General features: G+C 46.4%; 1 protein-coding gene across 1 annotated transcript in view; it reads left to right on the top strand.

Moving 5' to 3' along the window:
• The first annotated feature begins 4,382 nt into the window (after positions 1-4,382).
• LOC144129259 (uncharacterized) overlaps positions 4,383-13,508 on the top strand; it is a 29,700-nt gene continuing 20,574 nt past the window's right edge. The window contains exon 1 of the mRNA XM_077663275.1: positions 4,383-4,878. Within this exon, the coding sequence (XP_077519401.1) occupies positions 4,550-4,878 (329 nt within the window). The 5' untranslated portion in view covers positions 4,383-4,549. The remainder of the gene's footprint in view (positions 4,879-13,508) is intronic.

Raw genomic sequence — 13,508 nt, 5'->3', positions numbered from 1 at the left:
TGAAATAAGTTTGAGCTGCTAATTGAAAATTAAAACCTTTAAACGTTCCACTTAAATATAATTGCAACAGTGTTACAGATATACTAATAACTGAAATATGTGTGACAACGTTACAGTTAAATTTACGAAACTTCCAAGGGGGCAGACGTTCACGACAGTCCAATCATAATCTATTTCTTGGGGTTGGAGTTTCCAGTTTTTATTTTCTGAAAACTCTGAGGACATTTCCCTGTGTTTTTTTTTTCACAACATATCCTTTGTTTCTTTTCCGGCGCATTTATTTTCTACGAGTGAATCACTGTCTTTTATCGGTGGGAAGAGTGTGATGTTTCTAGCCGTTATTTCCGATTTTATCTTTTTGTCAGCACTCGCTGTCGATTTTACTGATTTTACCGCCGCAGAGGAAATGCAGGCATGGCATATTACCACTTCCAAGGAGCAGTCTTTACGCCTTCGATGCGAAAATCAACCACTGTAGTATTCTGCCTGCCTAATGTAATATCACCCAATTTTGCAGTTCCCGTTTCATTTGACGCTGATGTAAATACGTATGCAAATTCCCAAAACTGCTCTGCGACTAGATTTCGTCTCATTTCCTAACAACACACTGGCCTGCTATGCTGCCTTACTACTAGAACCTAGATTATTTAATATACCACCGAATTCATCCATGAAGGCTCCACGTGAAGAAAAAACGCCGCGTAATTATTAGCGCACTTAGAACAGCCGCTGTCGCTAGCATCGCCACACGTCCGCGCCCAACTATAGAGGCGCCCCGAGTCTCTTATTATTTTGTTTCCTTCTTTCGACGAAATTCATTGCCGCTACCCGCCGTCACCCTCTTCCTCATTCCCTTTCCACGGTGTGATCACACTAATGGGCTCAACCAAAGCGGAGAGCCGCTGGGGAGAAAGCGCCGAACTAAAAGCCAGAAAGGGAAAAGGGCAAAATGAAGTTGGGATCCGAGTAACAGGAAAAGAGGAAGCGAGAGTGGGGACTAGGGGAAAAGCGGCAGTTGCAGGTAGCCGAGTTCATTGACCCCTGACCTAAATTTCCTCTCGGTTTTTCCCCTCGCACCGGCTACTTTATATCATCGCTTATGGTTGTCTTTCTCTCACCTGATTTGTTTGTTATTTATATTAGTGACCGCACGGCGGCGACCATCTGCCGTCATTCTTTGTGCTGCTGGCGGCTGCGGTAGTCTTGGGGAATGCTTTGGGGAAAAAGAAAGGGAAAAGGCTTCCCTGTGGTGCGCGAGAGTCGCCAGCCACAGTGTCACGGTCTGGTGCCTGGCGGAGTCATGATGAATCTCGTCGCGTCTTGCGCCAAGCATGGACGTCGAGCTCCACCTCCATAAGCGCCCCTTTTAGTTTTTTCATCCCTTTTTTTCGTACTCACAGTTCTTCCTGCAGCGTTTTCTGGGAGCTATCTGCCAGAGCTCGTACGGAATGAACAAAGTCGTGCATTAGTGTAACCGAGCGTGTATATCCTTGCTCGCGCAAGCGAGCACGATGAAGTTTCGATACGCGACCAACCGGAAAACAACGATGTAACGCGCTTGTAACGCTTCGCAGCGAAATGGGACGGCTCACATGACTGCGCTAGAGTTGCTGCTGGACTGGTAACAGCATGCACGTTTGGGGTCAGGTTGCCTAAGTGAAATTCTTTTCGTAAGCTGTCCCTAGTGGTGAGCACGAAAAATTAACAGATTCGGTGGCCATTTCCCCTTTAGTCTGTTTATCAAACTGTGTTTTATTTCCTCTCGTTTTATTGCGCTATTGATAAACTTCTCGCATGGTACCAAAGTAACCTGTACAGCTGCATATTAAGAAGCCAAATAAGGGACGCTGCAAGGGAACTAAGGTTCCCGAGACCCCGTACGGAAACTGGAAAACCTCTTATCTAAACTCCTTGTGTTCTCTAAACATTATCGGCAAACGTAAAAACGTTCTATCACTTCAACTCGTGGCTTTCAGATAAACCAGCAGCTCAAACTTGTTCTCTAAGTCCGCTTAGTTTACGGCGAGTTCTAATCGGATGGATCAGCTCACTCGACCAGTTCTGCGGGGTCGGAGATACCGCCCAGATCCATCTTCATGAAAGTAAACACAACCTATCCAACATATTCAGCTGGTGCGGAACTCACAGCCTTACGGGCTGCGGTTGAGTTCATCAGTCAAGAACCTCCACATGACTGGACGGTTTTCACAGACTCTAAAGCAGCCTTTCAAGCCCTGCAAGCTGCGCTACGCCGCGGGTCACAGGAACTTGTTGCTGAGATCCGTCTACTGTACCACGGCACCGTATCCAAAAGCCATGACATCATTTTTCAATGACTGCCAGGACACTGTGGTATTAACGGTAATCATGAGGCCGATGCGGCTGCGCGTTCTGCTCACAACGACGGACTTCCAGTGAGGATCCCAATATCAAGACCTGACGCTGCGTGTGGGCTTCGCCCTTTGGCGCTGGAGCTCCCAATTTCAGCGTGGAACACGGGAGAGTTTTGCAACCTCCGCCTCAAGGCACTGGACCCTGGACTGCGCCTTCGTCTTCCACATAACTTAACACGTCGCGAAGCAACATTGTTATGCCGTTTATGGATCGGTGTTGCTTTTACCAACCACTAAGCTTTCCGGATGGGGATGGTCGACAGTCCTGCCTGTGAAAGCTGTGGTTGTGAGGAGACCATCGCTCATCTTCTCTGTGAGTGCCCTGCATTTGCGAGTGCAGGACATACACTGTGTTGTGCCCTGGACCGCCTCGATCCTCGCCCATTAACAGAACAAAACATCCTCGGTCCGTGGCCTCAGCAGTCGACTGCCCTCAAGGCATACAAGGCACTCTTTGCCTACTTGAGAGCGACTGGATTGAGTGACAAATTGTGACAGCGTTGTGCGTGTGTGTGTGTTATGCCTTTTTTCCCTTCTCTCTTCCTCCTTTTAGCCCCCTAATCCCTCTTCCCCAGTGCAGGGTAGCCAACCAGAACCCCTTTCTGGTTAACATCCCTGTCTTTCCCTCCTACTCTTTATCTATCTACCAATCGGCGCTCCGGAGCAAGATGTCTTGCTCCACGAAACCACAGAGGTGTTTCAACGGGCGATTTGTATTCAGACCCTGTGTTCTGATCGGACCATGACGGTACGGTTCGTAGGCTAACTAGACATCTTACGTAACCGAGAAGCGCGGCGGATCGCCGTTAGAATTTGCCATTAGTTTCGCGAAGTTCCGCAGCAGCTTTTCCGAGATGTGTTATGATAAAAGCTTTTAATTCATTTCGGCCATTTGTCGTGCTCTATAAAGCAGAAAAATTTAGTAATTTTTAACGCTCGCCTCGTCTATACCTCTTTCGTGAGTCTTGTCCTTGCGTGGTTTTTCTTTTTAAAATTTCATGTCACCAACTAGCCCCCATCGCACACTCCAGGCGAATTTAGTACAGGAGCATGTTTTGCACTTTTGTTTAAAGTGCAGCCCTCGCAGCCGGCTACCGAGCCCTGGACCTCGTGCTACGAGACAGAAGGCCCTACACGTGCGCCAACTCGGTGGGTCATTCTCAAAAAGCCAAGCTGTGGTTCACCTTAAATTCTGGGAGAGGAATTCATTCTGGGAATGTGAAACTGGGCCGGGCCGCGTAGAAAGCGAGCATACCCAATAAGCGGACAATTTTCTGGGAAAGCAACTCGGCTACTGGCCGCAGTGGGACGGACGGAAAAACCGTAGAAGCGCGACCGCTCTACGTGCGCCGTGAAGCGTCCAAGCGTCGCAGTTTCGCTCGTCGCGCAGCCAAAGTAAGTTCGGGAGCAGCGGCGGGAACCCGAGGGGGAAAAAGGGGAGCGCAGAGAAGGCGAAGAGAAACACAAAACTGGGGGAGAGAGGCAGAAAGGTGCATGCTCCGTATCGCGGGCTCCTTTGCTGCAGAGCGCACTCTTTCCCATTCGCTCTGTGCCCTCTCCCTTCCCTACGGCCCAGGGCGTTCTGCCGAACGGTGTAGCACTACCTCCGTTCCCTAGGAGACCGCAGCCCGCCGCCGTGGAACGACGGGGCAAAGAGTTGCGGCGAGGGCAGCGCTTGTCACTATCGGAGTTTCGGTTCCCGTGGCCGTTGATCGCCGCGTGGGAGTTCCAGACAGGAGCTCGCTGGAACGCGGCGAAAAAATTAGTTCGCCGCAATGACGGCAGTCATTTCACAAGCGTGTTACGCTGAGTAGCTCGCGGGACGTTTTTTTTCTTGCTGCAGCGAAGTTCGAAAGACAGAAGTGTCTTGGAACCGCCGGGACGACGGTTCGTGGGAGGCACTCGCCAGTGCGTGCGATATGAAACGTGCTCGGTGGAAGCTTGCGCAACGATGCCAGCAGCAACTGATGTGACGATTCCGTGCCTATCTTAGCACTGTCTGGATCACGCGGCAATGTGTTGCAATTGTCCGATCCGTGTTGCACCCTGCGGCTTACTGTATTCGGCGACGGTGACAGCCGAGTGATCGACGTCAGCGTCTGAAGGGAGAGAAAGGCGAGAATAGGTCCTACCGGGCGCAGTGGACAAGTTGCCAGATGGCAGCGGCGAGTAGCGACGAAGACAGCGACAACCACCGGCTGCCGAGAGTCGCGGCGGCTGACAAGCCGGACTCGCGCTGGGTCTACATGTTTCTCAACGGTGACGAACACTTCGAGCCGCTCAAGACTCTGGTGAACCAGAGGCACTACCGCAGCCTCGAGTCCCTCCTCGAGAAGCTCACCGAGAGGATACGGCCCAGTTTCGGTGCCATCCGCAGCCTGTACACTCCGCGCCACGGGCACCGCGTCTCGTCCATCGACGACCTGCGCGGCAACGAACGTTACGTGGCGGCCGGATACGAGAAGTTCCGCCAGTTGCCGCACGGGTGAGTGGGCTGCGCTGACCGCATAGGCAGCGCCGAGAATAACCGTGCGTTCAAAGCGTTAGGCTACCGGCCCCCCTCATAAAAAGCGTTGATGGCTGCCTCTTGTGCTATTAGTGGAAACAAAATTCTGAATAAGACCAAGCATTCACTTTGCGCGAAAAAGTGCAAGAACTACTGGCTAGGTTTCTTTGCTAGTTTAGTGTCGATATGCCCGGTGTGCTATTCCTCTGCAGTTTTTCTAACGAGCCATAGGTTAATGTATTCCGTGTTATCGCCTTGCTACAGTATGTTTCATCATTTAGTGACGATTATCATTTCCGCGTTGTGGCCTCACTTGATCATTTACCATATCGTTGTCACCTCATAAGATTACCCTCAAAAAGGCTCGTTGCTTTGAAGAGGCGTAAAGATGACTTTACGCATTGTACTTTTGCTTCTAAAAGTAGAGTTGAGCCTTTAGGTCGCGCTCAAAGCGGTTTATACACGTTTGATTAGATTCACAACTCTTGGAGGAAAGCACCTTCAATGAAGCCTTTTGTACTTTCTTTCACCAATAATGCCGTCATAGTATTGACTGTTATGTATCAGCAACATGCTTTCGGCTCGGGTTATCTTGATCGAGTTAGCTTGGCTAATGGGATCGGTCGCTGGTGAAGCCGACATACTTCGGTAACATGACCACATGTGGTTCATTATTTCCTTCGTTCGCAGTCCACGTTACGAGTGCTAACAAACTCGATACTAACTTCAGTTTTCTGCCCAACTTCAAAGTAAAAAAAAACTGCAAGTTATTATTATTGAAAATTTGTATTACTACAAAAAAAAAACGCTTGAATTGACTTCAAGGTTGAATGCCTTCTTTCTAGGAGCGCTCGTGAAAGATCTCCGCTGCAACTAGTGATAGCTAGCCTACTTATCAGACACAACTTCACAAGTTTATTGGTGAGCCCCCACGTTTGTCCGGACGTACGTATATTAGCACTTTCTTTTTTTTTCCTGCATCCTTTGTACGCGACGAATGCGAAAACCAACAGTAACCATTCGTTCTCGATTGCTTCACGTTCTCGATAGCTTCTTGACTACCTCTTGCTGCTCATCGATTACTTGATAGATTTTTGCATGCCAGAACAGCACATTTTGCTTTGAGACATGTCGGAGCGGACGGCCGCAGACAAATTTCCATTATCCAGGGTTCATTAATATGCACCGAAATCTCAGCCCAAGAACGTTTTCATAGTCCCACTTCGTACAAATGTACCCGCTGTGGCGGGTATCGATCCCGAGACCTTAGGCTCAGCAGCCGAATTTTGTGGCAGTCACCTAGTCATCGCGGCGGGTGGTCTTGTTTATAATTTTACGGTTGTTCCTTTTTTCCAGTAATTTAGCGTAATTTTTTCCCAGTAATTTAACGAAGAAACAAGCGCAGCATTCGTGCCTCATTATGCATGCCGAAACGCCGCTTAACTTGTTCACCCTGGAACATGTGCACCGACGCGGTCCCCCTTGTGACACCGACCACGTGTTTTTCGCATCGACCAGCGCGCCTACCTACATCGACCGCCATATGAACCGAGCGAACGCTACCAAGGGCGGCATTCTTTCTTAGACGCGGACTCTGGCATCCCTAGTTTTTCCTGTTTGCGTTTTACGCCGGCGTGCTACCCGTCATGACGCGGCGCGCCTTGCCCCGCCGGTCGGTCCAAAACATTCACAAGGGACCGCGCCGGCGCCAGGTGTCGGCCTCTCATTTCTAAGCCTTCCTCAGATAATCGATGCGGTGCAACAGCCTTATTCGCTTTTCTTGTTTTCATCTTTTGCCTCGTCACATAGCGTCCGACATTTGGGCGCCTTCCAGACCAGCGCGCTTTTGTCTGGTAGAGCACAAACAGCAAAACTCGGCGTCGGCGCTAAGCCAAAACAAATTACGGGTGAAGGAAACGTCTCGTAGCATTTTTTTCCCCTTCGCCCTTCCTTCTTACTCTTTGTTTTTGGTCATCTAACATTTACTCTTGACCAAAACTCGTTGGAAATACCAGTGAACCTGTCGATTACAAAAACAGAATATTGACAGCAGTAGCAGTGCTGGCATACGCGGTTCATTAGGAGATTCCCGCCCAGATAACAGACCAGGATATTTACTTCTCCTGCTGAATGCTGCATTGGACACGAGAAACTTAAAATTTACAGAAGTTATGGAGGAAAAACGCTAAGGCGCCCGTGTGCTGTGCGATGTCAGTGCACGTTAAAGATCCCCAGGGGGTCGAAATTATTCCGGAGCCCTCCACTACGGCACCTTTCTCTTCCTTTCTTCTTTCACTCCCTTTTTTACCCTTCCCTTACCGCGCGGTTCAGGTGTCCAACGATATATGAGACAGATACTGCGCCATTTCCTTTCCCCCAAAAAACTAATTATATTATAATTATATAAGTTATGGCGTATTTCCTCGCGTTTCACCATCCACTACTTTAATTTGTCAGTCAGATTGTTTGGAGACCGCCCAGACAAAGTTGTTTGGGTGTTAACGCGTAATAAATGCCGTGACACACCGGGTGCGCATACTGTCGCACACCTTTGTCTTCTTCAAGCCCTTCCTCATATTTTCGCTCCGCAACGCTTGGACACATGCACCAGGACGTATCGGGATAATACCAGACAGGCACTGTAGCAATAGCTAGCGCATATAACCGTCTAAAGCCCTGCGTATTACATAAGATACAGGCTGCAAAATTGCGAATATTTTTTTTTCTTTCTGCTTTCAGAAGTACATAAATTCATCGCAGTATCGTAAGTAAAAAAAATTCTCAAATCATTTATCGAAACTAGGTCTAAGTGCTAGTTGCCAGAGGATCAGAAAGCTTACTGGAAGATAGCCCTTCGCAAGAGGGGGCCAAACGGCAGAACAACCTAAAATTCCTGCGGACGTAATGCAGTACTGCTAGGTAATTAAATAAAAAAATCGATTTTTTTCCGAGCATTTAAAGAATGCGCCTGATTACCTGTGCGCAGTTTGAGCATTCATAGATGGTTGAAAAATTAAAATTATTTCATAATTATAATTAAGCATAAAGTGCGTTTATCTTAGCTGGTCTGCCAGTTTGTTGCTTTTTGCATTCAAGCAATGTTGGAACCACCAGTGACGACATACTGGAAATTTATTACTTTTCTTCAACGTTTTGATTGCCTGTGGTTAAAGTAGGGGTAATGTAGCTTCGAGGTATGCGAAATTCGGTTAGACTTATTTTTTACAATGAGAGTGGTGAAGTGAAGCTGAAATATAAATATCTGTTCTACAGAGAATATGTTTTAAAAGGTAATAACGGCGTACAAACATAAGGAAACAAATGCTAGTTTTCAAAGATCGCTATATGGCGATGCAAAAGTTTTTTTAAGTGGAATTGAAGAAACGTGCAGAAACAACAGCGCGAAGAGAAATCATGCGCGTCTCTCGTAGCCTGAGTCGCTTTGGGACGTTAAACCCCCATAAACCATAAACCAGAAGTCATGCACAGAGCGTTAACAAGATGAACTCTGCGGCATAAAACATGCGGCACAAAGAAAGAACTAGAGACACGGAAAGCGCTAGTGCATGCCGCATGCGTTTTTAATCCACGCATGTCCTGCGCCACACAGTTAGGAAACCTATTGTTATCGACGGCGTAAATTATGTATGAGTGTGCGTGTGAACGCGTGCGTCCCTGCATGTTCGTGTGCGTGTGTTCACGCACGTAGAAAACGTGAACAAAGATGACACCTCTTTCTTGCAGACAATCCTTACAAAAATTTCTTTAGACAGTCTATAGACTGTCCATAGACTTCTGTGTATAAAGCCTATAAACTCTGTAGACAAACCCAAGAGAACAGTCTCTAGACAATACAAATCCTATAGTCTATAGAAAATCTATAGACTTATGGCCTTACACCTTTAGTAAACTTTTGTCCATAGACAGTCTGTAGACTATGAGTAGACAAACAAAATATCTATAGGAAGGAAATCGAGTCTATAAGAAGTCTATAGACTGTTGTTTATGGATAATTTTTGCAGGGGAAAACTCATTCCCTTTAGTGAGCGTAACTGCTGCACGACATTTTCTCGCCTACATAGACAATCAACAAACATATCGGTTGCTGGTCAGCGCTTTGTTTGTATCTATTTTATCGTCCCGCTGCTTTATACTTTATACTTTCATTGAAGTGTCCAGCACGCACCAACTGGCCCGATACACTTTCGCCCCATTGGTAACGCCACTTTACTGCTGAACCTTGGAGTCGGTGACCTGAAAGCAAGCACAGCTCACCTCTCTTTCGCATCAGCATTTAGGCTTCGTAGTTTATTTCCACGAAACTCTTTCGATTGAAACACGCAGAAGGAGGAGAAGGTACTCTTTAATGATCACTGCAAATGTTAGCCTGAAACACACAGATGGAGAATAACTAATGGCGTGTTCCAACTGACGGTCAGGAGCAGAACTATGAATTCGCGAAGGAGCGTGAAATCAATCTCGGAAAACTAGAACTCAGGATTTTAATCCGAATCGCCCATCGAAGCAGACTTTTCATTTTCGTGGAGCAAGAAAACGTGCTGCGATCAGCGATTTGAATAATCCATAAAACTAATTTCAATGAGAATCGCTTTTAACACTCTCCAGCATGCACAAATATTCTTCTCTCTTTATACCGAATATATATAGTTCGATGAAGTGAATCCGCGCACAACGGAATTCGTTCTGAGTTGGTTATGCCTGGCTAACGTGATTAAGTTCTTGCTCAATCTCATCTTTAGTGAGAAAAGTTGCAGAGCACAAGAATTTAAAACCGCAAATAAAACAGATCAGACATGGAAACGTCCGCTCCACAAATTTTTGTCCATGTCCCATGCTGCTCATTCCGATGATGCTTAAGCTGCCACGATAAAGAATTTTTTTTTCTCTGCGAGCTCGCGAAATAAATTCAGCTTGAATATTAAACAGAAATATTATTTCCATCGCTTCAGAGGCAACAAGAAGGGAGAGCTTGTGCTTCCCAGAATACAATTCGCGAGAGACGAGTTTGTTAGGCTCTTAACCTCCGGATTAGTGCTTTTGCAATAATAAATCTATAAGTCTGCTAGGGTCTAATCAGTGGCAGATAACTAAGCGCGCATTACAATGTGTCTGGCAAAGTCATTATGGCGCTCGGCTGCTGACCCGAAAGAAGCGGGTTCGATCCCGGCCACGGCGGTCGAATTTCGATGGTGGCGAAATTCTAGAGGCCCGTGTGCTGTGCGATGTCGCTGCACGTTAAATAACCCCAGGTGGTCGAAATTTCCGGAGCCCTTCGCTACGGCGTCCCTCGTAGCCTGAGTCGCTTTGGGACGTTACACGCCCATAAACCAAACCATAAACAAAGTGTCTGAGATCAGAAAGGGTGCGAGGCTGCACATGACCGAGGCACTGTGTATAATTCCTTTCACTCTTGCTCAAGCACTCGCGAAAACTGTCAATGAAACTTCTGCTTACACAGCGAATACTGCGGAGCAATCAGACGCTAATGTATCAGAAATTAGAGTTTATATTTGCAGTATGTAAATGAAAATTGGTTGTTGGGGAAAGGAAATGGCACAGTATCTGTCTCATATCCCGCCGGACACCTGAACCACGCAGTAAGGGAAGGGATAAAGGACGGACTGAGAGAAGAGTAGTTGCCGTATGTGCACCAGATTTGATACACTCAGTGGTCAGTTTAATATAAGGATTCATAATCATCAAACAGTTGCACTGCGTTCAATACAAAACAGTTCGAGCCAGTGTTTCATTGAACTTCAGCGTTAATTGCACGGACAGCAATTTTGGGCTCGGTTAGAAAAGGGCGGGTCATGAAAGGTTGCTTGACTTTCGCATATGCCTTGAGTCTGTCATTTACGGAAAATCTCTCTTACTAGCTAAACTATCGAATAATAGTGCCCCATTCGAATGTGCAATTCCCTCGTGCACAATATAGTCATCGGGCACAAGACTTTTTTTCTGTTTAACAAAAATAAGAGTTTTGTGCATGATTAGACATGATATATCAAAATTTTGATAGCGAACACAAAATGCGCTATGCGGCCAACCATGATATAACTTTAAATACTTGCTGAGAGTTTACGCATCATTTCAAATCATGACTTCTGAAATCATAGGCTTTGTGGATGCATATTCGTTAACCTATGCAAAATCTCTCGTGCACAGTTCAAGGCCATCAGCAACAACGAAGCAGCATAGACAGTGGAATGTGGCCTTTTTTTTTCGTGTCGTTTTCTGTTTTCACCAATGCTTGTGTATAAGCAGAAATACCCTTTTATGACCATACATAATGTATGGCCCCAATGACAGTAGGCACAAAGCGAAACTCGAAAGGAACAGTAAATTCCGTCCTGTTGGTTGCAACACTTTCGCAGATGCTTGTTTGCAAATGAATTCGATGGAGCGCTAGGATCAGTCAGAGAAAACTTGCACCACGGAAGTACAAAGGCCGGATTGATACGAAGATCGCAGTTGTAGCAAAGTTCGCTGTGTGTCTCTTCTCGGCGGCTAGCTTTAGAGTCGCAGTGAGTCTTGCCAACTTGCTCAGCAAGCAATTAGAGCTACGGATATCTTGTTTCTAATGGTGCTCCGTTGGCGTCTAAAAGAGGCTTTCGAAGAGCGCACAGTCATGGTAGCAAAAGTGCTTGAGTTTTCTTGTTTACGGCTACATGCGCACCACGTGTTTTGATTGTGCAGGTATGTGGGGTTTAGCGTCCCGAAGCGACAGTTGTGAATATAAAAGACGGCGTAGTTGAGGGCTTCAGATTAATTTAGACCACCTGGTGTAAATTAAACAAACTTCAGTTTTTAGATCTACAGGTCAAGTTGGGCAGAGATCATATTAATTATTATTATTATTATCATATATGTTGGGTGCATGCCCCTCGTGTTCAAAAGCAATTTTTGCCTTACGGCTCCGCATAAAGAGATGCATAGTTAGCTTTTGTCTGGAATCGCCTCTTGAGAAATCGTGCTTTCATGAAATGCAGACCAGCTTTGTTAACCAATTGGCTAGAATTAAGGTTGCGGGCTATACCTTGTCGGTCGTGACTTCTGTTAAAGAGGTTATCCTGAAAAAAGTGAAGGCACGCACTACGAACCCTAAGACGAAGGAGAAGGACAGAATCCTGCGACCGGAAGTTGCCTCCTACCTACGCAAAGTGTCGCATAACATGAAGAAGGTTGCGAACAGGTTTGTCGTACCAGTCGTTTTTTCGGCTCCGGTGAAGCTTTCCAAGCTGTGCCCTTGTATCTCCGGAGAGGAGACAAGAAGAAGCGGGTCTGGGAAAAGGCACACCAGGGGTGGTTTGGTTTATGGGAGTTTAACGTCCCAAAGCGACTCAGGCTATGAGAGACGCCGTAGTGAAGGGCTCCGGGAATTTCTACCGCCTGGGGTTCTTTAACGTGCACTGACATCGCACAGCACACGTGCTTCAGGGGTGGTATACGAGCTGCCACTTATATGCGGGAAAGTGTAGTACATAGGTAAAACTGCACGATGTATCAACGACCGGCTGGGGGAGCACCAAAGGAATTTAAAGAACAAAAAGTGTGCACTTGGTTAAGCACTGCCAGTCATGCAGGAAATGTGGGCCACGTTTCGACAGCGCAAGAATTTTAGGCAGGAGCAAGAATAAAACGGCACGTGAACTCCCGGACGCCTATCACATAAAGAAAAGAGCTGATTGCTGTATTAATGATGCTTGGATTTTTATGTACACTTCTGAGTTCGACCTTTTCGCGGCTATAAGATAAGACGTGCTTCTGATGTTACCGTGGCACGTCGTATTTTTTGTCCGCTCTGTAGTGCGCACAAGCGTAGAGTCTTTATTTATGCAAAATCTGCTCCCAATGAAGCCATTTGTGAGTGCAGCGTTCGTCCGTGTGTTCGCGTGTTTCTTCTCTTGTGCTCCTTTGCTGCCGTTATGAACCAAGAAAGTTACCAACTAGCTCAAAACCTCGTTTTTCTCAGAAAAATGCTAAGTTACATGAAAAACCTCGAGCGCACTCTTTATCCGAACAGAGAAGCGCAACGTCATTAGCATAAGCCAAAATTTTTATTTCACATTGAAATAGCAAGAAGCAAGAATTACTGTGTTTTCGATGATACTAGCGCATAAGGGCTCAGGATATAAAGCGAATAACGAAGGCAATAGCAGGCAGTCCTGCCGAACCGATAACTGAAGTGGAATAGGATTGTTAAGCTTTTGTTTAATGATCAGTCCTGTAGTGGAAGCATTATAACATAATTCTATTTTTTTAAGAAAGACATCACCAATGTTTGCGCTCTTTAAGACTAAAAACAAAACACTATGACGTGCTCTATCAAACTTACTAATCCGGTTATTACTACCCCCAAAGAGCCGCATATAATAGTAAAGAAAAACGCCAAAAATACCAGGCGTTTCAGTGTATGTATCGCCTCCGTATTGAATTTCTAAAACCTCCTTGGAAAGAGCAGCCCGCCTTCCATAATTAAACGCGCGGCGAGATGGTTGTTTATTAACGAACCTCCGTGCCCGCGACCTAATCAAGGCACCCTGATATGTTTTCGCGCTAAACTCTCGCAGCTGTGCTTCAAAAATTCA

The sequence above is a fragment of the Amblyomma americanum genome, chromosome 4, assembly GCF_052857255.1.
Source record: "Amblyomma americanum isolate KBUSLIRL-KWMA chromosome 4, ASM5285725v1, whole genome shotgun sequence".
NCBI lineage: Eukaryota > Metazoa > Arthropoda > Arachnida > Ixodida > Ixodidae > Amblyomma > Amblyomma americanum.
This window is presented reverse-complemented; position numbering and strand designations above follow the sequence as displayed.